Genomic DNA, 26684 nt, shown 5'->3' with positions numbered 1-26684 from the left:
GGAGCGGCGAGCCTGCCGGGATCCGAGCAGGTTCGGCACCGTCCCCCCGGCAGCGGGGCTGGAAGGCGGTTCCTCCGTGCACCTGCCCGGAGGAGTCCCCCGAGCTGCCTAACGGGCCACTGCGGTTTGTATTGTGTTGAAGGCCAGGCTGGATGAGGCTTTGAGCAACCTGGTCTAGTGGAAGGGGCCCCTGCTGATGGCAGGGGGGGTGGGACTAGATGATCTGTCCCTTCCAACCCAGACCATTCCATGATTCCATGGTAATGCTCACTGTTCATTTAGAGTGATAGGACTGTTAGAGCTGGACTGGGTGCGTGCTCAGGGATGTGCTTGGCTTCTGCTATCCAAGAGGTAAATGGCCACATGGAGCTGTGCCCAGACCTTGGTGCTGCATGGCACCTCGCAGCTTTATTGCCCTGTTAGTCACAGAGAAACTTCTGCTGTCTTCAGCTGTAAGGGTTGGTCCCATGGGGGGTTGGCAGCCACGTCTTTCCCTGGTGTATTTAGCCAGTGTGTCACACTTCAGTCTGTGAGGTGTTGCACCAGTTTTCATGGGATCACCAGCTTGCAGCGTGATATCTGCTTTCATTTTGGTGTAGGTTGCATGTTGGAGTCTGCTAGCTGGTGAATGAATGTGGCTCTGCTTTTTCCAAGGAGCAAGTTGTGATTTTTGTATGTCACAAGAGGTAACAGGAAGCCAGAAGTACTTTTGTATTAAATAGGTGGGAAAAATTGCAGGTTTAATTATTCATATTCTTTGTGGTCAATCATTGTCACTCCCTCAAAACGCACAACTTACTATTTCAATGCTACTCTCTTTCTTCAGTCCCAGCATTTTTTTTCCTTTATGCCATGACCTACAAAAGTTGAAACATTTCTATGCAGAAGATTAAATATACATCTAAAAGCCAAATCTTTACATCCAAGATTTTATTGCTATGTCTCTGTCCCTTAGTTAAGCAAAGCTGCAAGCAGTCCATGGTACTGCATGGGAACTGTGCTAACTTCTGCTGACTGAGTGTCACTGTGGTCTCCTTTGCCAGCAGCCTGATCCTGCTCTGTGTAGCAGAAGCAGCCAGTGGGTAGCTCGAGAGATGTGATAGTTCAAGTGTGAGGGGTGTGTCAATCCCTGCCCCTGCGACAGCCCTGGCACTGGATAAGGACAGGAGTGGGCTAGTAGTTGAAGTGGCACCTATTCCAGGCTGGTATGTCAGTACTTCACACAAAGCAGTTGATTTAAATTTCTTATTTATTTTTTTTTTCCTCCCCAGAGTGAGCTTCTCAGAAGGACTTTTATTCTTGCCATGAAAATGGCAACTATATCTTTAAAACCCTGTTTATTATCTAAAAGGACCATACGTGTAGTTTTCACAAGCTTTTTGAATTGAACTTGTGAATGAGACTCCTGTAACTGATACTGCTCATTAAAGTATAATTTGAAGGTTGCATTTAAACTGGACAGGTATCCATTGCAAGTACAGAATAAACAAAGCTTTCTTTTAAGGCAAAACGTTAGAACTGTTCTAGTAAACAGTATCTCATGCCTCTAATAGACCTGGTGTGGTTGGCTGCCTTTCCACTGAAAGGCTGGAAGCAGAGAGCTAGTTCTGAACAAGTACTCAAAAACTGAAAAACTGCTTGCTTTTTTTTTTTTTCTTTTTTTGGAACCACATATTTTTTTCAAATACAAGTAGCTGGTAATATTGGTTCATAGGCAGACTTAAAAAACTTGTTTTGCAAAGCAAGATTTAGTTCTGCTATATGCAAAGAATGTCAGAGTCTACAGTTTGGAAATTTAGTCACAAGACTGACTTGCACTGATCCGAAGTGATTCTTGCCTTGGCCTTTTTTCCCCCCATAATGGTCAAACTGTGAGCTAGGTAATGTCTTTCAAGTGTTAAAGAAATAATGCAGAATTCTCTTTGTGTTTTCTTATTCTTCTTAATCTTCCCTCCCTCTGCCAGGTACTCTGTTCTTACTCTTCAGTTCCCTATTTCTAATTTTAGTGACAAAACTCTTTACACTCTTTACCCAGTGCCCGTAGTTTCCCAGTGAATTTAGTTTGCAACTTGTGGTCAGAGTTAAGAAAATAAAAGCAACAAAGCTGCAAATAAAAATAGACGTGCTTTCAAAGGGATCACTGAGGAAAGGATTAGATAATGCAAAATCACTGTGATATGTACTTCAGTCCATAAGAATTGTGATTCTGTGAGGCATTTTGGGTGGAGAAGCAGGGATTTGTGTAGCAGATTAGGGAGAGTACTATGAATTTCACAGAGTGAATGAAGTATCTGAACTTTCAGCCACTGCATTTAAGCAAAAACTCTGAAGTGTGTGCTGTGTCTTTGCAACACTTTACTGGACACTAAAATTTAACTACATGTTGTAATGATTTTTTGAATGTTTCAGGAATGTTTTTATAATAAAAGTGTCTAAACTCAGGTGAAAAAGTAGAATCATGCTTGAGACACTACAAACACAAAGCAGTCGTCAGTCGTTCTCCAAATTCTTTATCTAAGAAAGATAGAAAGGATTTAATTTGCAAACAAAGTGAACAGGATGAAAATATTGTAATCTTACTATATTTGGGAGGGCAAATTACAAGAGGAATGTTAGATGGAAAGAACGAGACAAGTGAGTAGGTGTAAAAAATGGATAAAGAGCAGATAAGGAGCAGAACTCGTGATGCTGCAGCAGTAGCTGGAGGCAATGGGAGCAGCCAGGGGGATGCTCCCCCGTGTCAGACAGACAGTTGTGCCTGCTTCTGCCAGCCTGCCTGGCTACTCTCTGCACCCCACTCTCACCAAGAAGGGCTGAGGGGACAGGGAGGATGGGATCTGAATTCTGGCAGGTAGCATTGCACTATAGGACCAGGGAATACCTTCCTTTGTGCGCTCGAGATCCACCCACCTGTTGGGAGAGATAGCAGCATTGGGACCGTAATGGGGATGCTGTCACTCTCTCCTTTCCCTTCCCAACTGGATTGTCTGTCCTTTGCCTGTACTATAGCAAACAGATGAGTCTTTACTGCTACCATGTCATCTTTCACTGGGAAGATCTTTTGTAGTAGAGGCACAATTTATATTGCTAAAATTGATTGAAGGTCTAAAATAACAAAGTTGAGGTCGGCTTCTGTAATTGACCCTGCTGACATCAATAAAAACAATGGAAGGCTGGTAAGAGGTGGTGTTTGTCAGTGTAGCCTGGGTACTTTGGCAGTATGCACAGAAAGGTAAGTGCCTTTCATTTCCATGTATGGTTCACACTTGTTTCATTGCTAATATGTTAATTAAAGATCAGGTTTTCTTGAGTGTGGTGGTTGATTAGTGTCAACTCACAGGCTCTTTAGATTTTCTGAAGGGCTTTCCTGGTTTGTTGCAGCAGTGTTTAAACTGTTGGGATTGAGATAGTGGAAGAGTAGTGGTCAGTACTGGAACCCAGTTTCTGATGCAGTAGGTAATCTAGTTTTAATGCAGGTTTATCTCTCAAACTCACTTTTGGCTTCCAGAAAACAATCTGATTTTTTCAGTATGAGGCTGTGTAGAACACGTTAAACAGGTCAGGGATTCATGAACAAAAATAACTGTGTAACTGTGAAGCCCGTTCCAATCGTATCCTAAAAACAAAAAGATCTTTATGGAAATAGAGCACATTCAACCTTCTGAATCAATTCTTCCATGAATTCTATTCCATTTATTCAACACTGTTAACTATGATATAGTGCTGGAACTTACTGTTTCCAGTCCTCTTAAAGATTTGTGTAAGTAGAATTTACTTTATGTAATCCTTTTTGCGGAGGGATTACAGGTGAAGGACTGGAAGGTCCAAGTGGCTTTCCTGAAACTTGATACCAGGACAAAGTGCTCTTTTAGCAAGACATTCATGTTTGTTTGATTTATATTCTAAATGAGGATTAGTGTCTATAGCAGGAAGTTACCTGTACGGGAATGGATGAAACGAACCTGGAATATTTTGTCAAGGCTGTTGGTCTGTGGTGTGAAGGCAGTTATTTTTCTGGCAAATGATCCAGAACCATGAGTCTGCACTGCTTGGAGTTTCCTGTTCTATATCACTACACTGTGTGTTGAATGACTTAAGCAGAATGTATCCACTCTCCACATATTCTGTAACTTATTTACATATTGATGATTATTAAACCCACTGATCTTGAAACTCTCCTGTCCTCCAGTGGAGGAACACAAGGTCTGTCTAGTTGCTTGCCAAAATCCAAAATGTTGTCCAACAAATGGACACCACTCTACAAAGGGAAGATTTGTCAAGCTCCTGCTTTTTATCCTTCTTTCACAAATTACTTTCCTCCTGGAAAATATCTCTTTCAAGGGAAAGCTAAGTCTAAATGTCATAGCTTTTCCTGGAGCTATGGTTTCCTGCATCCCATCATAGGTCAAAAAGAAAAAAGAGGTGTTTTAGCTTGAGCATTACCTGCTTGGCGTTCTTTCCAAGGAACTGTGACTGGTCAGAAATTTATAAACTGTCAGTCCATCAAACCCCAAACCAAACCTATAATGCAGACATCTGATTTGATAAGAAGAGTTTCTCACTGTCTTTGGGCTTGAGATGGAGGAAGTGGGTGGATTGGCGTGTTGTCTGTGCACCCTTGGCATGGTACCTGGACACCGTTGGCATGCCAGCGGCGCACCCTGAGCGTGTGTGCTCATACACACTGCCATCCCACCCGGGAGCGTTTGTGTGCCAGGTGGCATAGAAAGCTTTGGGTAAATCCAGCCTCAGTCAGGAAACATACGGGTTATCCATGTTCACGTTCTTACTCGTCCTGAATGCCTCAAGGTTTGAGATCTGATGCTCTCAGATAGCAAGAGAAAAATCTCTGGTTTTTTTTCAGGAACAAAATGCAAAAATTTGAATTTGCCTCAGTGTACATGGGGAATTTATTTAAAAACCTTAAAACTTTGGGAGTGGAGAAAAAACAGAGCTTCAGGTGCTGGGTTAGACTGTAAATGTCCCTGAGGATATTCATAGAAATTCTGACATAAAGCACATCTTAAGACTCAAAGGAAATAATGTGGATAGTGATGGAACCAACAGACAGTTTGTCTTGGGCTTATTTGAGTGTCTTGGCAAGCCTTTATGGATATGCCGAGAGGTGTTTAAAATGAGGAAGAGAATGAAGTGAGGGATGTATTTTTTAGTCAGACTGATCTGTTTCTTCTGGTTGGTTGCACTTCAGCAAGTTGGTTGATAGAGCTGGTTGATGCTTCCTACCAGCTTGCTTCTGGGTAATGCTGATTTTACACAACCCATACATTCCCATCAAAATGTCTGTTCTCTCTACAGTTTGAATGAAGACCAAGCAAGTTGACAAGCTGTGTAGATCAGTGGTCAGCTTTCCAGCTGCATTGCTGGCAGGCTTCCCAGCTTTCTGAATGACTGAATCTGAACGAGTTAGGGTCCTGGGAAACCAGTTAAAAAATAAAAAACCATAACTTAGCACACTCTTCAAAGGGAATTGTTTGAGAATTTTCTTTCCCTGAGAAAGTGATCTTTTCCTCTTTAGCTTTTAATTACAGTTTGAAATGAAAAACAGTTTAATAGGGGGAAATTTATTTTTCCAACCAACTCTTTGCAGAAAACAATTATTATCTTTTCCAAGAGTTGTTTCCATGCTTGTTTATTTATTTTTAGTAAGGACAGAAGGTATTAATTCCTGAAGAGTTTGTATAAAACTTCAGACATATTCTAAGCTAGTTATCAGAAGATCATCAGGAGCTAAGTGATTCCTGTCAAAGAAAACCTACCTATCAGGAGATTTTAGCTTCCAGTGTCTTTTATTCCTTAGATTCCTGGGGTGTTTATTTGTTTTCTTTGGAGATAAGGGGAGGAGGCTCTTTTCTGAATAAATGAGAATCTCACTGTCTCTGTAGATGTGAAGTTGTTGTCTGAAAAAACACAAGTTTCACCTAGGGGATACTATGTTTGTAGTTCCTTGTTTCCAGTAATCACATTCCACTATTTACAGAAGGGATGGGTGAAACACCATATACTCAAATTGCCTGGTATGCTTTTTTACTGAATGTTTGCTGAAGATGTGGGCCTCATAGTATGTTTCATCGTGCTAGAATGAAAGTGAGGGCAGGGTTATGATTAAAATGTAGGACTGTGAATTCAATCAACCACCTGTGTTTATATGCAAGTCTCCTTGCACGTCAGTGTGCAAAACCTGGGCAGTGTTTTACAACTCTGTGTCACACTGCAATATTTTAGACTGTCTTCCAAGATCTTCAGGCGTGTAAATGACAAAATAGGAATTTAAGAGCTTCTTTTGGCTCTTAAGGTGAGAAGATTTTGACAAGCCTTCAGAAAGTAGACACTGTACAATTATCAATTTTGAAGATACTTTTCTTCATGTGATACTTCCTTTTTCCTTCAATAGAAATCCCAGATAAAAACCACTACAGACAGAAAAGTTGGCTGAGGCTGTACTGTTAAATGATATTCAGCTCTGCTTTTCTGGGAGTGGAGCTGAGATAGAAGCAGGGTCTGATGGGTTTGGCTAGATGTGTCCTTTATTGTTTGTTTTTTTTTCCTTCCCTGTTGTTGAATAGATTGCCAGCTTATCAAGCTTTGTGTGGTGCCTTTAAGAACAAATGCTAAAAATTGCTTCTTTTTTAATTTTGAGTATGACTTTTGGTTAATTGCAAGAACTGCCTGTTTAATTGGATTCTGTATTTCTAAGATAATATTCCCTTTTCACTGACTTACCTGGACTTCCATTCGTTAAACTCTGACTAAGTCTGGTTTGCTTAAGACTAAGATGGAACACTATGTGAGAAATAAAGCTGAAACCAAACCTATTTACAGGATCAAGACATTCAGTCATTAGAAGAACCATCATTAAAAGTGAATCTTTAAATAATGTCAGCTCTGTACATAGCAGTGGTCCAGTGGGCCCCTTGTTCACAACTAAGGTTTAGAGATGGCACTGCTAGTAAGGAAGTGGGCACACTTCAACTCCTCTTTGGTTTTAGAAATGGATTACTCAGAAAATTTGTGTATTTGGCTCTTCCTGTATGGGGAAGAAAGAGAGAACTTAATTTCTTCTTCTGAATGTTTTGTCATGCTTCTAAAACCTGGCTTCATTGTCAGTGCTGGGGTAGACTTCATGTGGCACTCCAGTTCCTTAGTTTTGCAAGGAGCCTACTATAGAGACATATTAGTTCCCATTTTACCTGCAACTTCTGGTGGACCCTAATTTCCCAACGGTAAATAGCCCTATTTATATTGTTTCCTGTTATTTGTTGGTGGGGGGCAAAATCCTCTAAGATGCTAAAATGAAGTTCTTTTCAACTTGTATGTACTTGCATCTATTTTGTAATTAGGTCTGTAATCAGTCATATTAATGAAGCAGTAGAGTCGAAAATAAGGAAGATTTCATCCCTCAAACCAAGGACTTGTCATGTCTTATCATTATAATGAAGCTTTTGAAAATCCAGACTACCACTTATCAGAGACACTGGAAATTGATAGAAGGTGAGTTTATTTAATTTTGTTCTTGTCACTGTGCCATAAGAAATGAAATTATCTATTTATATGCAGGATAAACTTTTTCTTCAGAGTTTTAATTTGTGCAATTCTTTTAGTCCCTCCTTTATACTTACATTCTGAGACACAAATCTGTAAAGCTGCTATCAGGAAAGTGGCATTCAAGAGAATTTACATGTTTGATTTTTATAAGTTAGATTAATTTATCAGTTAAATATACTTTAGGATTTATGGCATAACGTCATGGATACTCTTTAGTTCCAGTAGTTTTCACAGTGTGCTATAACTTTGGATGTCCTCATTTTCCAAGCAGTTATTCCTGTTCAGGTAGAGTCCAAGCTAACTTCAGGTGGATAAAAGTTGATTCTAATTCTAATTCAGTTGATGACCAAATCAGAATATGAATGTTAGAGTTCTAAATACAAAATAGCTCTCAGTACCAGAGTTTGTTTTATAATATACTCAATTTTTATGATAATACAATTATTAAGGATAATAAAATAATTTATTAAGGATATCTATTTTTTGTGGCACTCAGGGTTTCCCTTTTTGTTGCTTACACAGGAGGAGTTCTCAAAAGAATCTTTTCTCCCACCAAACCCCGTATGATTCTTCACTGCATGGTTCCTACGGAGAACACAATGAAAGAGGACAGGATTACCCTTTGGCCATACCAATGGCCTCCGTGAGACATGTCTCTGAATACAGTGAAGGTTTACCAAGAGTTAATGTCTTAAGTAGAAGTCCATATGGAAATCCCACGGGTATGTAATTTCTCATACAAACAGCTTACAGAAATACTGGAACAAATAATGGCTTCCTCTGTCCTGAGGGAGTCCTGCAGCTCTGGAAAGCTCAACTCTATATATTTGTACGTGGTGGCAATGAGACTTTTTTGCTGTTTTTCCCCTAGAAGTAGTTCAGCTGATATGTTAACACATCCATGGACTGTCTGTTGTATTAACAGATCGGTAAATACTGACTTGTATGGACTGCATAAGTTGTTAAATACTAGGATGTACGTTGGAGTGAGATATAGGAGTTTTGTTAATGGGATATATTGCTGTGTTTGCAGTAAAGCTGTATTTGGTCAATAGGGCTGACATTCTGTGTGTGTAAATAATCCACAGTAGTATACAACTTCCTGTGTAATTCTGATCCCCTTTAACAGATAATCTTTCCTTCGAGCCTGAGCCTGAACTGGCACACAGCCCACCTTCTACCTTCCATCGGCTGGATCGCGCCTATACCCACAGAATTTCCAGTGTACCAGAAGGTAAGGCATAAGTATTGTGGTGCATCAGAATATTGAATGTCAGTCTTGCCCTCCACAAAATAATAAACATTTAAAAGCCTTCTGGTTCAGGTATGAAGATCTTCACCTAAAAAAAGGAATCATAGAATAGTTTGGTTGGAAAAGACCATTACGATCATCTAGTCCAACCCTAACCTAGCATTGCCAATTCACCACTAAAGCATGTCCCCAAGTACCTCATCTGCACGTCCTTTAAATACCTCCAGGGATGGTGACTCCACCACTTCCCTGGGCAGCCCGTTCCAGGGCTTGACAACCCTTTCAGTGAAGGAATTGCATAAAGTCATCAAGCATGACCAGGAAGGAAGTGAGTAGGGGAGTATATGTTGCATGTAGGTAGTGAGGTTGAAGGGTATATTTTTAGGTTGTTTCTGTGAAAGTGAAATTTTAATTTCTTAAGGCAATTTGTCAAGAGTATCTGGGTTTACTAAACTCCATGTTATTTAGGTAGCTTTATTCGGAGACACAGCAGAACACCACCTGATGAGATCTTAATGACTTCTTCCAGCCTATCGGAAACACATCAAGTGTGCAAAGAAGGTAGGAGTTCACATAAGTGGTTCAGTATTAAATAGGATCTTGCACAAGGATGGTGTGGTTGATACTATTCTTGGTTTATCACCAGAGTTGCATGTACAGTCTTTCTGTGGTTTTGGGAACAACTTGGTTTTGTGTTAATGCTAGTGATTAACCTTTTATACTCTACTAGCACACTAAAATCCCATGATAAATGAAGCACAGTGCAGTGTGAATATGTGTTAAATTGTAGAAAGAAAAGCTAAACCCTTTATTAGAATTTGTTTGACCAGCTAATGGATTGTTTTCAGCCACTGTGTCTGGAATTAGCATCAAATTCCAACTATGCAAAACCAGCCTGATTATCAAGTAATACAGCTCTGTCTGTTGAGAGGTAGTGCTAAGTTTGGGCATTAACATCAACTAAATTTATAGAATAAATAAACCAAAATTGTAGCTTTCAAGTCAATATGTAGCATCATGGAAATGTAACTATCAGTGATCAAGCAATAGACCAGAATCTTTGAGTCTGTCAGTATTTAGTTTTCCTTTCTGTTGCAGCTCTTTGTATTAACATTAAACAAGCATCAGACAAGTGATATTTCCTTTTTAACATTCAGTATGGTACTACTTATATCTGTATTAGATACTGATGGAGCTGAGGATATTCTGGAGAGCGTTGTTAAGTCTCAGAACTTGCCACACCTACGTAGCAATGAAAATGGGGAATGTTGTTATATCCATTTCAGATTTTGTGCCAGAATTACTGTATTATTATCCCAAAATTTGGAATTTTTTTATGGGTTTTATGCAGAGGAAAAGTTAGTTGGAAATCTTGCAAGTATGTCCATCAGTGAAAGGATTAAAGCAATCCAGAAGATGCCAGAGACAATGAAAAAAAAGAGAGAGATCAGGTAAAAATAAAAGTTTATCTGTTTAGTTTTACCAACACTATACTTTCAACGTCTGGCTATCAAGTATGAGTGTTTGCCATCTGCTCAGCTTTGGTTTGTCACTTTGAAAGAACTGACAGTACTTTTTAATGCACTTTTTAAAAGTTAACATCTTGCAAAGGAAAATAATTTAAAGATGGGTAATTGTCCTTTCTCTAGATGAGAAGAATCTCTCATAGTAACATAAAACAGAATATCAAGACCTTGAGATTTGATTATGAATGGTGACTTGTGGTTTCTTTTCAAAGGAAATTTGGATGTTGGCCACTGAAAATGGAGAAGAGACCACATGGTCTCAACCAGCCTTTTGTCTCCTTGCAGCATATATTGAAGTTTTGTTCCCAGAGTGAGTTAGTGGAGGGGTTAGAACATGCTGTCCTAGCATGGACAAGAGCCATGGTATTGGCTATTAGAAAAAGAAACAGCAGAATATCTCTATGTTTTATTAACTCTGTTCATATGTACATGTGTGAAGCTGTATTTGCAGCAACTTCTTTGGCTTCTTGTTTGAATTACAACTCATTCTTATAATGCTTGTCACCCCCGGCCCTGCTCTTCCACAGGAATAAAGTTCTTAGAGAAATAACAAAAAAATCAAGGCACGACAGTACTCGGCTTCCCTGCTGTACCCAGTCTCTGCGGGGAGCAGCAGTGGTAAGTGTCAGGAACTTCTATCAGTCACAATAGAGTAAACCATTTTAGCTGCAGTGTTATCACTTTTTCCAGAGCTATCTGGTATCTTGCTTTATGTTACTTACCAAAAGAACCAATTAATTGCTGCAGTGTTCATTAATAATGACTTGCATTAGGGTAACACTTGGGAACACCAGTTAAGCATCTCATGGTGCATGTAGTAGGGGAAATCTATTCTTGTCATCAAAATGGAACTGTAAAAAAAGCAAGGCTTTGCTATGTGAATTTGAGTCCTGTTTAAGACTGCTTGCTGAGATTTGTCTCTCTCTCCTCTTTTGCACTTCAGTCATTTCGGCGATTTGGAAATAGCTTGTCAGAATATTTTCACCTACTGCAGCTATGGCAGAAGACTCTGAAGATCATTGGTGCTGAGTTTGGAACAAGTGTTCTTTCTTATTTTATTTTCTTGAAGTGGCTCCTAACTTTCAACATCTTCTCATTCCTCATAAACTTCAGTTTCATCACAATCCCTCAGTTTGTTGCAGCAGAACCAAATAACCTTTCATTCACAGGTCTGGAGCTGTTCACTGGAGCTGTAAGTATGCAACAACAGATTTGTGTTAGTACTGTGTGCAACAGATGTACTTTAAAAACTCACAATAGAGTAAAAAAGTATTTCTTATTAAGAAGTGGAGTTAGAATTTTACATGACTAGAAACAATATTTAGTATATATTTGAAAAAGAAGCTGCAACAAACTAACGCAGAGTGAGACGAATGGAGCTCTTTCTGATGCATTTGTCTCGCTGCAAATGATTGTTTTGTTCAGCAATATTTCAAGACTCTTTCAGAAAGCAGTGGAAGAGACACAAAGGAAGCCAGGCCTTCCAGAGGTAGCTACAATAGTCTTCAGCAGAACATTTCTCCCATGCTAATTTTCCTCTGAAAATACAGTTCATATTTCCATATGTGATCCTGTGAATTTTGCTTATTTCCAAAGTCTTATTCTTTCAAAGAGCACACAGATCTTTCTGTGGCAACCTGTTGAACTGAATGGGACCTGGAAACAGAAGGATCTTTTAATTGTGTGGAGATTTCTACATTCAGGGAATAAAGTCCCAGGCTGTTTTTAAAATAAGATTTTTGCACTGCTTTAACTTTACTAGTATTCATCAACTAACTGATCTGAGAAGGTGGCTTACTGTTTGTTCCCTGTCCCCATCTTTGCTGTAAAAAATTTGAAAATTTTATTGTTGTTAAAAAGGATTTCTCTAGTTTAAATGAACAAGACTCTGCTCTGTTCTTACTAATGCTTCGTTGAGATCTTTTTAAAGAAGAAAAATGTCAGCCTTTTCCTTCTAAAATTACTTTTGAAGTGTTGTGTTTTGTAGTAATGCTGTTTAACTTTGCAAAATGCAGTCACCATTGCAGGAGTTCAGCTATAATGTAGTAACCGTAGTGTTGAAGGTCACGTGCTTCCTTCCTGGTTCTTTCATAGGTGATACAATTTGTCAATACAGAATCTTGCTCCTAAGAAAGAAGCAGTTAAGCCTTTCCCTCTTCAGGAATTTTCAGAAAAGACCAAATCTTGTGAAGGTGTTGAATGCTCATGACCATGGCATGTGAATCTTTAGCAGGATACAAGTTATATAATTTATATATCTCTAGAAGCTCTCAAAACTATGGAAGATTTTAGCTGATAGAAGGAAGACCAAGGGCCTGCTATTTAGAAATTTAATCACACCTGTGATTTTACAGTAGGGAGTGGGACAGCTCCTGCTTCCGTTTATTTGGCTTCAGATTATGATAATTCCCACCATATGCAGGTAATAGCAAACATTATGAATTATGTCCATATCTTTTCAGGGTTACTTTCAAAAAACAGTGCTCTACTATGGCTTTTACAGCAATGCTACAATCAGTACAATAGAGAATGGTCCATCTTACAACATGCAACTGGCCTATATTTTCACCGTTGGAATATATTTTGTCATCTGTTTTCTTATCCTGTTGTTGAGGTAAACTAACTATCTATTCTTATTTCACTTACATTAGGGGGAAAAAAAACCACAACAAAAACACCCACCCTATCAATGACTGTCAGTAATAATTACCTGGGTGTGTTTCTGCAAGTCCTTATTTCCAAGACTAGAGTTTGAGTAGAAGTTTTTGCTCAAAAGATGGTCTCCAGAAATCAAACCTTTATTAGACAAATGAAGAATAACATGCAGAGAATCCCAGTTCGAATCAATTAATATCATGGTCACCCTTTTGTAAGCTGTTGCTCCTGATGTCTTCTGGTATTGATGTGGCCTTCCAGAGGTAAAGATTGTCAGCACCAACTAGGAGAAGGAAATGTAAGAGTTGTTTCTTACATTAAAATTTACTTGCCACGCTCTGACATAAGTCCAATAGCCTTGGATAGAAAAACTGTCAAATCTCCCTTGTTGCCCTCTGTACAGACTCGATCTATTTCCCCATTATTCATCTCAAAAATTTAATTTTCATTGCAGCATGGCAAAATCCTTCTGCAGGAATTTCATTAACCCTCAGACATACTCTGGAAATGCTAGCAAACTTCTCTGCACTTGGGATTTCAATATAACTAATGACAAAGCTGTGAAGCTGAAACAAAAGAATCTCAGCACACAAATAAAGGTACAAAACACAGGAGGTAAAAAAAGGTAGAAAAGTACAAGAGTAGAGTGCATGAGTCACTCTGACTGAGACTTATTTGTGAATAGAAATTTGTTTGTGCACATACAAGTCTCTGGCAGAGTGACTCGAGCGTGCTAGTCCTGTTCCTAGTACACTTAAGTCTTCCTGACTGTTAAGTTTCATTTGGTTTGAACTCTTGGTGTTGGCTTAGCTACTTGTTTTTTCCCTTTAAACTACATATAAATATTTGTATGCTTCTGTTCTACTGAGTGAATCTCTGTGATTATTAAATATTTGCCAAACAGAATATTTCTTCTGTTTTTCCTTCCTGCTAATTAACCATTTTGTAAGCAAAAGGCAGGCTTGTAATATTAACTGCGAAATACAGTGTAACTGTCAGAGAAAATAGTATAGGAAAGTTGTCCAGTAAATGTTCCCAGGATATTTCTCTACTCATCTTCTAGAGAAATAATCTTTCATTCAGTCTCTCAGGTAGTTACTTGAAGCAAGTTTTGTTTTGTGCTGTTGACTAAGGAATTCTTCATTAGGAATTGTTTCCTTGCAGGAAGACCTTGCTGAAGTAAACCGAGAAGTTCTAAATTTTTCTGTAACAGAGAGAGTTGTTCGTGTTATCATTCATCTTGTCTCTTGGGTTGCTTCCCTGGGAACAGCAATAGCTGCTTGTGCTGCTGTTTACTTCCTCTCCATTAACAACCTAAAGGTAAGGACAGTTTTATAGTCTGGTTTTGGAGATGCATTTTTCCATGTGAGTATCTTACCCTGAGTGCAAGCAGTGGTCTGTTCAGTATTAGGATTATAGGGAAGCCTAGTTGTTGTTTCTGCAAACTCAGACTCTGCTGTACCTAAAAAAACTGTTTTGCAAAAGCTTGCACCTCTGGGAACTATGGCAAGAGCAGAGGACCTGAGGGTCTGAGCACATCTGCCCCCTCACTCCAGCAGCTGCTTGCTGGGGCTCATGGCTGGCTTGGGGATAGTGCAGGTGGTGACCTTGAAGGAAACAGCAAGAGGCAGCCTCAGCAAAGCCTACCTCTTCTTTGCCTAGGAGCTGCATTTAAGCTGGGGATCCCACCTCTGGTCCCGTGTAATGCAGGGGAAGGGAAGAGGGTCACTGTGCTGCTGGACGTGGGCCTGTAAAACATGATAGCCTCTAACCTGAGAACATACAGGGAGGTGTGCCAGGTGTCCTCCCTGTGGACACAGCTTGAGGCAGCATTTCGGTTAAGACTCTAAGTTGAGTTGTTTGGTTTTGGGTTTTTTTTGTCTTTCCTCTCTAAGCTGTTTGTGAAAGGGTATAAAAATGACCTAGAGAGCCAAGCTGCCATGTTGGTGCTACCTATTGTTGCATCTCTCCTCAACGCGTTCATCCCATTCTTCTACTCGTGGCTTGGACGCCTGGAGAAATTTCAGACTCCTGGACATCAAATATATGTCACTATTATCAGGTATTTGTTGCTACCACCTCTTAGTGCTTTTTGCCTGAAGTTGTCTGAGTCTTCTTTTTGACAGCAGGCTGTGTCTAGGTGGTGTGGTGGGCAGTAGAGAGCTATGAAGGAGAATCCATCTTCTCCAAAGGCTTCTGTACACTCTTCCCTCCATGGTTTTTTTTTGTGTTCTGTGAGCCTTCTGAAGTGTTACATCTCTGCATGAGGAAGGGGTATGGTTTCTCATTCAGTTAGGGACACTGTGATGCTGGGCTTGATTTTTAGCTTCCCTAGATGCCCTCTGGGCTGTCGGCCCCCCAGGGAAAGGGAGGGGAGTGGAGAGAGGAGTGAAGGAAGTCTTATTTAAATACGGATGTCTGGAATTAACACCACATAACCCCTCATGCCCCTCAGGCCTTCCTTCCCTGTGAAGCCCACACACCCAACCAGCAGCCTGTTTAGCAGAGGCTTGTGCCAAGGTTGTCATGCCCACTTCCCCTTCTGCCAGGACAATAGAATAATGCTGCACCCAAGATCCCAGGAGAACTCCTGTTAGTCTTGGCACTCTGTGGTGCAATTGTTATTATAAGAGGAGGTAATAAAGTGGAACCAACAACCATCCTGCCATCATTCCCTCCAGTGAGCTTATGGACCAGCTATCAGTGCAGTTACTGTTACTTTTTCTTTTTAGAAATATCATCCTGAAAATGTCAATTGTTGGAATACTCTGCTACTACTGGGTTAGCATTGTGGCTGCATCAGAGTCACAGGTAAAGTTTCGAACATACAGATCTTCGACTTACAGTGCCAGGTTAGGAACCACTTTGATAAGAGCCTTGCTCCAGCAGAGGAGTACATGTAGTGTCTGAGCTGAATTTGCCACCCTAACATTTTTTTAATTAGCATTGTTAGAAAAATGAACTGTAGGAAAAAATGAATTGCCCAACTCAGGTCTCAGCTGGTTTGCAGCATTGTTCAGTGAGAGGTTGACTATGATTAGTCAGGCTGTTAGCAAATCTTTGATCTGTAGCCCAAGTTTCAGATGCCCAAGCATTTGGGGACAATGTTAGAATTGCATGATTTTTGGCTTCTAGATATGATTTTTTTTTTTTTTTCTTCTGCTTCTTAAAGTGTTGGGAAACTCTGGTTGGCCAAGATATCTATCGTCTTGTTCTAGTTGACTTCATATTTTGTTTGCTTGGCTCTTTCTTTGGAGAGTTTTTACGAAGGTGAGTACTAATTTTCTTATCTTGGTTTTTTTCATTAACCAAAGACACCAAAGACATCATCTTTTTTTCCAATGTGATGAAAGGAGCCAACAGAAGCATGACTGTGGCATCACTGAAGCTTCCTGTGTTATCTGTACCTGCCTTGTGTGTATTGCAGCTCCTTCTTAGGAGGAGGTCAGAGTGTGTACTGTTCTACTGTCCCAATGTGCCCTTCTTGTCTTTGGAGATAGAAACACAGGCAGGGAGGAAGCCACATTGTGGTCCCATGGATCTCCTGAATGGGGTGACAAAGGACCAAGTGGCTCAAGCAGAAAACCTTGCTTTTCTGCATATGCACAGGCACACTGCTGGCTTGCCTTGGTATGTCCCCCTGTAATTTCCTCTTTGTTATGTCACTCTGCAGAGTGCACGTAAGTTTAAAATCTTATTTTAATCAGTGGTATTAAGGATATAATATGACTGTCAAGTGTAGAGTTCTGCAGCCTGGTGAGAAAGTATTTTTATCTGAATGTGAATACAGCTCAGCTAAGCATGTAAGCAAAAAAGTAATTGACTTTTGACATCTGCTGTGCATACTGTCTTATTGCCAAACATTGTTTATGACTTAAGGTAGTAGAATATTTAAGTGCTTGCCAGCTCTACAGAGCCTTTGGGGTTCCTGGCCATACTTATGTAGGAGATTCATTGTTTTTGCCTTTTGCATACGATGTAAATGAGACTGGTTTACAAGGTCAGACTTTAACTTTATATTACATTAACACAAAACAACACTGAGGAGCCCTCAAAGACTTTCCCTCCATAGCTTTTGCCAGTGCACTTTAATCCTCGTTCTGTTCTCACTCTGTTCAGATAGGAAACCACCTCCCAGCAAAAGGTCACAGCACCAAAACTGCAGCGTCAGCTGTGATGAATGTCCTCTACTGAGCTCTGCAAAAACACCAGACTTGACAGCCATGAAAGATTAAAAGTACCATTGCTCATATTTATTTGTGTGTATTCACAGTAATGCTCTGAAAGCCCAGCCCTGAAATATTGTTGATGATGCAGTTGATAAGGTGGTGCCAAGACCTGTATTCAAGGACGAGATGGGATAGTTACCAAAACCTTTATTGTTCTTGCTACAACAAGCAGAAACTGAATTTCCTCAGCTGGGGGAAAATGAGATGATAAAAAGGGACTGTTGGTCCTCAGTAAGAGTCCTCTGAGTACTTGCCTGCCTGTGTATGGCTCAGCTACTTACAACCTCAGTTAGTCTGAAGTAGGATGTACTTCAGGCTATATTAAGGGTATCAGTCTACAAGATTAATTGTTTTTGGCTGAGGCTGACAATTCTCAAGACTTGGGAGCTGAAAAGCTGTTACGGTTTTGTACTGAGGCAAGTTGCTGTTTCAGCTGTTTAAGCATAAGCATGTGTTTCTGATAGTTACAAATCCTTTTTTTTTTTCTTCTTCTTTTTTAAAAATCTTTTTTAGTTGCATTAAAAAATATCTTGGGTCTTATTTCAGCCTTGTTGTGTGTTATGGGAATCTGCTTTTGCCAAATTCTGTTTCATTTCTGATGTGCTGTCTAGTCAACGATCTGTGGCTGCTTTCCATGACATGTGGTTAATGCAGCCCCTGAATCATTTGTCATTGCTGCTTGTATTCAGGAGGTCATTTGTAGAGATTTCTACAAAGGGTTTTATCATTTAGCAAATGCTATTGTGCTGTGGTTTTTTTTCCCCTAGAATTATTGGAACTACAGTGTTTGTGAGCCTGGGGCTGCCAGAATTTGATATTGGACGAAATGTTTTAGATTTGATCTATGCACAGACTTTGACCTGGTAAGTGTTACATTTATGGCCAAAACTTCATTAGCACCTAGAAATACCATGGATCATTCTTATTCTGACATTTCTGGGTGCTTCCCATCATGGTGGAAAAAACAGGATAAATGACAGAGGGATGACATATAAGTACCTTTGTAAGAATTGTGACTTGCCAGCTCTTTGTAGTTGGTGCAAGTAACAACAATAACTTTAGTGAGCAGTTTACCTGTGACCATCTGGTCTGGGAGAAACCTGTAAAAGGAACACCCTGGAGTTTTGTTTACATCCCCACTGGAATGGTGTTCCTGGTGAAATAGCCTCAGTATTAACCTCTGGAAAAGATGCCTTATTTCTAAGAATGAGTATGTAACTCCAGTATAAGGGAGGTTTGCAGATGTGTATATAGACATCTGTGCTTCAAGTTGCATATTTTTAAAGGCTGACTTACAGGTACAGGATCAATGTTCATATAATTACATTTCCAAATAACCAAGCACTGACTGTATATGAAGTCAGTGTGATATTTTCTGCTTTCAGTGCACTGAGAGCTGTGTGGTGAATAGTGAAGATTTAACTTCCTCCTATAAATCCTTTATTGTAGGATCGGTATCCTCTTCTCACCTCTGCTGCCTGGTATCCAGATGATATCATTTTCTATAGTATTTTATGTGAAAAAGGTAACAAGATTTATTATTATTCCTCATAAACTTACATCATCTGAAATCTGGGCAGAATTTATTGCTTTGAAGTGCTGGTTTTGTCTGGAGGCTGTGGGGTTTTGCATTCAGGGGAGCGGTTTGGTTGATTGGGTTTTGCAGGGGAGAGGGGTTTGCTTTAAAGGAACACAATTTAGATGCACACCCTTGAATTAAACCTGTGAAAATTGAGATATGGGGAAAGTGTGGAAGGGTTATAGGAGGGGTTGAGAGCACAGTTAGAGAGGGGAGAGAATAAAGTAGTAAAATTAAAGGCTAGTGCATTAGCAGTGTACAAGTGCATATGTAAATATAGACACTCAGGCTGCGGCTGTGACTTAGGCTTCCTGCTTGCTGCCCAACAACACCCCCCCCAAGTTATCTAAGTATAAGCAGGGTGATTCAGCTAAAGATGATGGTGGAAATTTCTTCCTTTCAGAATTCTTTGTCTCAGTGGTATGACTAGATGACAGATGGTTGTTTGCGTCGTTGAACAGTTTGTAGTGTTGAATGTAGAACAAAGCTAGAAAGAGTGATTCAAACTTCCTTGAACTGTGGGTTTGCATGTGCTACAAAAGCAAACTGTACCAAACAGAGTCCTGAAGAACCAATCAGAACCTTATTTTGCCTCTTACTATTTAAAGACTATATTATTGAAGTTTTCTAAAACTGCAGGATATCTATCAAATTCATATAAAAGAAGTTCTTGGAAACTTCTGATAGATGCTATTCCAGCAATCGCTGCCAGCAATTTCAGTGGCATTGAGTTAAACCAAATTGAAGTGGCAGGTATCACAGTTCCAAGAAACAGTGTACCTTCATCTCGTTAAAGGTCAGTCTGATGATGAATTGCCAACCCCCTCGCAAAGTCTGGAGAACTGCTCAAATGACAACATCCTTCATGTTCCTGCTGTTTTTCCCTTCCTTCCTTGGAGTCCTCTCTGTCATCGGAGTCACAGTCTGGAGGTATGGAAGATCACTGGCATTCAAGCCTGCTATGTTATGCTGTGTGACCTGATACCAGGCAGAGGAATCTGCATTTTTCTATAGAAAAAGTTGTGTTAATTGCTAACAGAAGGTTTCGGATGTTCATGAGATGTTCTGCATTCTGAAAACAAGACATGCTCAGTGAGTTTGCAAGAATGTGGTTAACAGTCCCATAAGAAAGAGGGAGGAGAAGCAAAGTTGCATCGAAGTTTTGGGTTCCTATTTAAATGTCACAGCAAATTTCACTTTTCCACCTCTTTAAAAGTTTCTGCAACCTAGTCCTAGTTCCTGGACTTACTTATGTTGTAGGTCATTCTGGGTCTGCAGTGGAGAAACACCTGGAAAGATTCATCTAAGGTCAACTTCTGGATTATTTACAAACTTCACAGGCTCTTTTTGCGGGGAGTGCTGACCTCTGCAATAATGTGTCTTGGTTGTTACCAGTATTTTAAAGCTGCTTTGTTTATGTGCACTGGTCGCGGTAAGGAGGGCAGCATGAATACTCTTCTTTTTCTCAGCAATTCTCAGCCACATTATTTCAATATTTAGTACAACAGGTGGCTACAGATAAAACCTGGTGGGATGAAATAGTTCAGAGCAAACTTTTCCAGGTGCCAAGTGAGAATTTCAGACTTGTCTGGAGTGGTTCAATTTCAAAGCAAACAACACTTTGCTATTTCAGTCTACCTGAAAATGTTCATTCTTGCTACGGGCTGCCTTACGTCACCACATCCTGGCGTTACTGAAAACCTGTAGTGACACATGTCCTTGAAAGCAGGGTGGGATGATGGTTCCCTTAAGCACCTGTGGTGGAACTTGGAAAATCCAGTTTTTCAGTTTGCTATAGCTTGCACTACAGTGATTGACTTGTTACGTTTAGATCAAGATTGTGTTTACAGGGCCTGGTACCGATCCATTGCAGTGTGGTTTATTGTCTCTCACTGTGTAGTCTGGAGTGGGTGTTTTAATGGCTGGAGAGTGACCCAAGTTAAAAACCAAACACGGAAGTTCCCTGCGGGTCCAAAGAGAGCACAGCGCTATAGCAACCTAACAAGCATCTTGATGTACAAAATCACACTATTAACTAAATCACTGGTTAATATATGAAGGTTTAAGTAGCTGTTTTCTCACACTTTTAGGTTAAAACCTTCAGAAGATTGTGGTCCCTTCAGGGGTTTGCCTTCTATGTATGCTGCAGTCTCTGAGTGGATAAAAATACTGGAAAATTACACTGCCTCAAAATGGGTAGTGTGGATCTACCATAACTTAATTACAAGTGAACTTTTCTTCTTCATCCTCTCTGTCCTTGTCTTGTAAGTACCTGCTAATGAAAAGCACTGGAAAAGGACCTGAAGTAGAAAAAAGTGGCTATGACATAGCAATTGTTCATTGAGAAAATTGCAAACCGCATTTTAAAGCATCAGAAATGGTTCATATATTGGAAATTCACGTAATTGAAGTAGATAAAGAAGTTATAAAACCTATTCCTTTTATGTTAAGATGCCAAAGCTCTTTACTAACCAGGTTCATGCTAACTCTAGGATACTCTGGTTTTTATTGAATATTTCTAGTTTGCTGCTGCCTAGGCCCCTGATCTTATTACCACTGGCACACTGAGCTTTAGGAGCATCATCAAAAGGGAACATGCTGCACACAGTCAGCAGAATAGATTGTGTGCTTTTTTTTTTTCTTTCTCTTTTTTTTTGCCCTTTTTCTTTTCTTTTCCAGAGGTGAATAAATCCGTAGGGAGAGAGCAAAGCTTTCAGAAGCACAGGCAGTACAGGCCAGATGTGTACTAGGTCCCTGAGCAACATAAAAAGCAGAAGTTTGAGAGGTGGTTGCTTTGTCTTTTCTGACCATTTCTCATCAGTGGAGTCATTAGAGGAGATGAGAGCATGTAAAGAATAGCTGAACTACCGCAGGGACACTGCAGTGGAAGGGCCTGGTAGTGCTCAAGCAGCATGTTGAGGTGATCACACCATATGGGGAAATGCTAATAAATAGGCTGCAGTCTGCTTCCAGCTAATCTCAGGTAAATTCACATACTGTCCCCTTGGCTGAAGTCAGTTATTTTGGCAAAACCAGTATGTGCATGTTAAGCTGTGTGCCCACTGGTAGAGTTTGATGTTGTAGCTGTGCTGCTTGATAATTCTAGCATGGGCCATGCACACCTAAGAGCCCAAACCAGTTCTCATAAAACAAGATCCCGCTCATTCTAGTGAAACCAGCATTGGCCTGGAAGCACTAAGTGTTCAGTTTGTCATTTCCAGTCCAGGTGTGTGTCTAAACAAGTGACACAAGTTGGATAAGAGCATTAGGTTCCTATTTGTCATTTGAAATGAACCTTGTATTGTTGACTTACTTTAATTGTATCTCTTATCTTGAATTCAAGTCCATAAATCTTTGCGTCTTTTCCAAGAGAATGTCTTAAGCAATTTAATGTGTTTACCATTCCTTGTGTAATTATATACATACTGGTTTTTATGTGTGGCTGTATATATATGTGTTTATATGTATATGTGTATATATAGGTAGGTGTTAATATCTCTTTCAATGGATGAAATAAAGAAGATAACTTTCTGGTTAGGCAGTGACTAGGAGGAAGTACTCATGGATATGACTGCTCATATGTTGGACTTTTTTTTTTTTGTTGTTGTTTAGAATTATTACTTATCTTTACTGGCAAATAATAGAAGGAAGAAAGACCATGACCAAACTCTTACGTAAGCAAATTATTAATGTAAGTTTGACTTTCAGCTTTATCTTCTTTTAAAATTTGGCTTCCTTGTTGATTGTCTCATCCTGCTATTGTGGAGCTGTGATCTGCTTTTCCTATGCCAGTTCAAGGGAGGGTGGAAGCCTTCCCCCATGGGAATTGCAGGGAAATTTAACTCACAAATAGGGTTGTTGCAAAATAATTTAACCTTCAAGTTGTGCTGCTGCAGCTCCCTCTGTAGACAGATTATTTCAGAATAAAAGGAATGTTAGTGATTATTCAGGTCAATAGGCCTTGACCTCTCGAGAATGACTCGTCCATTCCAGCTAATGATCAAATGTGTCTCGACTATAGGAAGGAAAAGATAAAATGTTTTTACTTGAAAAACTACGGGCACTGCAAAGGGCAAAAGAGAACCCACCTGCGCCAAGGGGACAAGACCAGCAGGTCAGTTGGGTCGTTCAGATGCTGCCGTTTCACTTACGTGCTTGGTACGATTTTGTGGGGTTCCTCCAGCCTTGCAGATAGGCTGACAATTTGAGATAGGGCTGGATTTAAAACTTCACTTAAATTGATTGATTACTAGTTAACTCCAGACATCAAAAGGATACTATTGGAGGTTCCCTAACTATTTGTTCCAGGCTGGAATTTAACCTGGGAAGGATGTAGGAAAGTCCTTACCCTCACTAGACATTATTTTTGATTATGAAACTGCAAGAAAACATTCCTGATCAAGGAGTGCAGTGATGGTCACTAAAGGGCTCAGCCACGCTTCACCTTGCCTAGGCTAAGGAGGCTGCCGTCCTCCCCTGACCCTGAATTTCCTTTGGGGCTTATGGTTTGTGCCTCCACAATCTTTTCAGCTGAGGTAAAACTGAGTGCTTTGACCTAACCCTGTTTTAAATCCCCAACATCATCAACACAGAAATCTAACATCTTCAACTTGAATTTATTTTTCAAGTCAGTCCTGCCTGCTGAGCCATCAAATTTGGGTTAAAATGTGTACATATAGGTACTGGGCAGTGGGGTTTTTTTGGGGGGGGTTGAGCAAAAACTCTTTGATCTATATACTGGTGAAGAAAAAGGATTTTTTTTAGATTCCCCTCCCTCCCCCCAAAAAAACAAATCCTCCTGTGACTGGCCATCATCAATGTGATCATATAAATAAATATAAACACATATTGATAATGATTGTTATTGGTATATTGGTAAATATAAATATATATGTGGTAATATAAAGAAATATAAATACATATTGACTGTAGAAAGGGGAGTTTAAAGTGAATGGGCATTTTCTGTGTGCTGGGGATTTTCAAACACTAGAGAACCCAGTGGCTGTGTCCAGGGTCACAAGTGGGACTCCTGAGCTGAGGGTTTGGTAGCCTGCAAAGCGGGGATGTTCCTGTAGTTGTCCAAAAGGAGATGCCAGAATAATCTCGCTGTGTATCTAGTAGAAGAGCCATCTCCCTAAACCCAGGGCGTGAGTAGTGCTGAGCATGAAGTCATGATTGGAAGCCAGAATATAGCACTGCTAATGTCAAATACTGTCTTTCAGAGAAGCTCTTCTTCATACCAGGCATCCAGGCAACCTGCCTGCCAAGTGCCAGGCTACCCAGGAAGGGTATATGACAGAAGTGAGAACGCATCCTACAACGAGGTGAGATGGTCAAAAGAAGGAAGTCTCTGCTAGATTTCCCTATGTGGAAGCTGGGGCATCATATAGACAACGGGCCTATGTTGAACAAAGAGGTCATCCTGTATGTATAGAAAAAAATTTAAAGATTAATTTGAGCAGGTACAAAAAATGTTACTGGAATAGCTGTTGAAGTGCTTGTACTCACAAACCTGCTTAAGATGGGGAGAGTATGGTTTTGTTAGAGGTAACTGCTGTCTCTGTAAGTACGAGACAACGGGCACATGAGGGAAACATCAACCTGAAACCTGCTTGTGACTTTTGTTTTCAGTATCCCCGTTCTGCTGGGAACTTGAGGGGCACTGGCTTCCTACTAGGTAAGCAACAAATGCTAAACGCAGAAAGCAGCTCATAGGAGCTCAGCTCAGTAAAAATGTTTGACATAGGATGGGCACAGCGTGTAACAGCTGGATGTAAGAGACATGGAATTTTAGCCTCTTGTATGAAGAGAAAACAAAAAGACTGGGTCTTTGGGGTAAACAGTTTCTGTCGGATGTGCTTGTTGTGATGTTGGTGGTGATTTCTGAAGACTGGTCACAAGCTTCTGTAGAGCAGAGTTTAATTTCTGTGGGTAAATGAGCTGCCCTTACGGGAGCAGCCACAGGCAAGAATATTACCTCAGAGATAGACGTTACATCTTGGTGATCTCAGAAGAGGTTATTAGAGATGTCGAGTCCCTAGGACATCCCATGTCTGGAATAAAAAAAGCTGTGGAAACTTGCATGGTAGCTCGGACTGTTCCTGGTTTACACAAGCACGTATCTTCATTCCCAATCCTTGACAGATCAGACAGTTAAATAGCATGGGGCTTTCTAATGGGGGTGGTTATTAGACTGACACCAGCACAATTAATGTTATTTCCTTGGTGAAAAACAGATTCGGAGAGCTCCCAGCCCAGCAGCAGGCCAGGTGTGTCGGAGGCAGTGGCGCTCGCTCTGCGTGCTAGGGAAGCGGCTCGGTGGGAAGATGAAGATGATGACAGAGACGTGTGACCGTGAGCAGGCAGAATCAATAATAAATGTGAAGTCACTGACTGATGTTTTGCATAAAGCAATACTTGTTTGCATTAATGGCTGGAAGAACCATTCAAACTTCCTTCTTTTTTTTAACCTATAAATGCAAGAAAAAATAGAACAGATTGCAAAATGCATCCCAACTACAGTTTATTGTTATGAGAGGGAATATCCTGGGGGTTTGGTTTGTTTTTGAAGCTGTGATATTTGGTCACAGTCAGCCTCCCCCCAGGAGCAGCCCTCACCTCGATGCAGTAAGGGTCCCTTCACAGCTGGTCACTTGTTGACTGAATATAAGGAAACTTGTGCCTAATTGTAAAGAAAAGCTTTGGTCTAAAACTATTTTTATAGAAGTTACATTGTTCAAACTGCTTTTATCTGATCTAAACTGAAAATAAAGTATTATTCAAATAAAAATAGAAGGAAATTAAAGTGCAGTTGTTTTTAATGACTGAGACATTGTACTGGCTGTGAAGTAACTTGTGTGACCCAGTTTAAGCTTCTGTTCCATTTTCACTTTTTTTGAGCTATTGTCACAGTTTATTACAGTCTCTCAAAAGCAGCTTTGATGTTAAAAGTTACCAGAACTCTTTTTTAAGAGTGACTACTTTGGATCTTTGGAGTTACGGGTCATTTGCTTGTCTCAGGGAGCATGTGTAGAGCACAGCAGTAGAGGCTACAGCACTCATGAGATGGCTGGGCAGAAAATGGTTGAGGGCAGAACGTACACATGATATAGGATAGAGTGTGATTGCTGGTTCTGCAGTGCAGGGTGGATGAGTGACATGAACTGAAGAAGCTCTCATCATCCTGAGAGGAAAAAACCACCTCCTTACTCCTGCTTCTTTGTGCTTATATAAAGCACAAGATACAAGCAAAAAATCCATCCCCCCTTGTAGAAGGTACCATTAATCTGCTGCTCATTTTGACATTTTACATCAACCTACTGCTGCACAGCTGATAAAGAATACTGCACCCCTGAGCTCTCAGATATTTCTTTATTGTAACTGCAGACTCTTTTGGTTTCAAGTTAAATCTGGATTACAATTTTCCACACCTCCTTGTGAGTGGCCTTCAACCATGCAAACAATAAACAAAGGAAAAAAAACTTTTCAGCGCTATTTGTTCTACCACTACCCGTGCTCCATCTATAGCTTTCTTAAAAATAAATACATTCATGTGCTGTGTCCTTAGAAGGCAATCGTCTCCCTTGGTTCTTTTGAAAAATCTGGAAGATAAGAAGATACCCAAGTTTTATTCATCCATTCTCAGTCTTCCCACTGAACACGGAAAGTTGGCTTTCTTTTCCTTGTCAAGACACAGCACAGCCCTCTTTCCATGCAGCAGGAGGGAAATACACTCACCCTCTATTTTAGCACCATTATTTTCAGGTTCTGTTTTGAGAACAGTAGTGGAGATGATTTTAAGATGCCATAAATCAACTTCAAATTATTATACAGTCATAGAACAAACTATTTACATTACTATAATCAAGGTACTATTTTAA

General features: G+C 40.1%; 1 protein-coding gene across 1 annotated transcript; it reads left to right on the top strand.

Annotated features, from left to right (window-relative positions):
- Positions 1-7435: 7435 nt before the first annotated feature.
- TMC5 (transmembrane channel like 5) lies at positions 7436-25156 on the top strand. Its single transcript, XM_029085981.1, has 22 exons — positions 7436-7509; positions 8086-8285; positions 8693-8797; positions 9284-9376; positions 10167-10266; positions 10869-10959; positions 11285-11533; positions 12804-12955; positions 13451-13595; positions 14161-14316; positions 14892-15058; positions 15729-15807; positions 16169-16266; positions 17993-18088; positions 18675-18750; positions 19601-19734; positions 20895-21068; positions 22417-22495; positions 22826-22918; positions 24027-24128; positions 24436-24481; positions 25041-25156. Exons 1-22 carry the CDS (start codon positions 7436-7438, stop codon positions 25154-25156), a joined length of 2625 nt encoding a protein of 874 aa, XP_028941814.1.
- The last annotated feature ends 1528 nt before the right edge of the window (positions 25157-26684 follow it).

This window comes from Antrostomus carolinensis, unplaced genomic scaffold, assembly GCF_000700745.2.
Source record: "Antrostomus carolinensis isolate BGI_N321 unplaced genomic scaffold, ASM70074v2 scaffold8867, whole genome shotgun sequence".
NCBI lineage: Eukaryota > Metazoa > Chordata > Aves > Caprimulgiformes > Caprimulgidae > Antrostomus > Antrostomus carolinensis.
The sequence above is the reverse complement of the archived record's forward strand: the minus strand, read 5'-3'. Positions and strand labels throughout refer to the sequence as shown.

Bases quoted from the DNA above. Each gene is read 5' to 3' on its own strand.
- TMC5 (XM_029085981.1), top strand. From the start codon at position 7,436: ATGTCTTATCATTATAATGAAGCTTTTGAAAATCCAGACTACCACTTA. The intron at 14,317-14,891 runs GTAAGGACAGTT...TTCCTCTCTAAG, and splicing joins TCTCCATTAACAACCTAAAG to CTGTTTGTGAAAGGGTATAA. The intron at 24,129-24,435 runs GTGAGATGGTCA...TTTTGTTTTCAG, and splicing joins AGAACGCATCCTACAACGAG to TATCCCCGTTCTGCTGGGAA.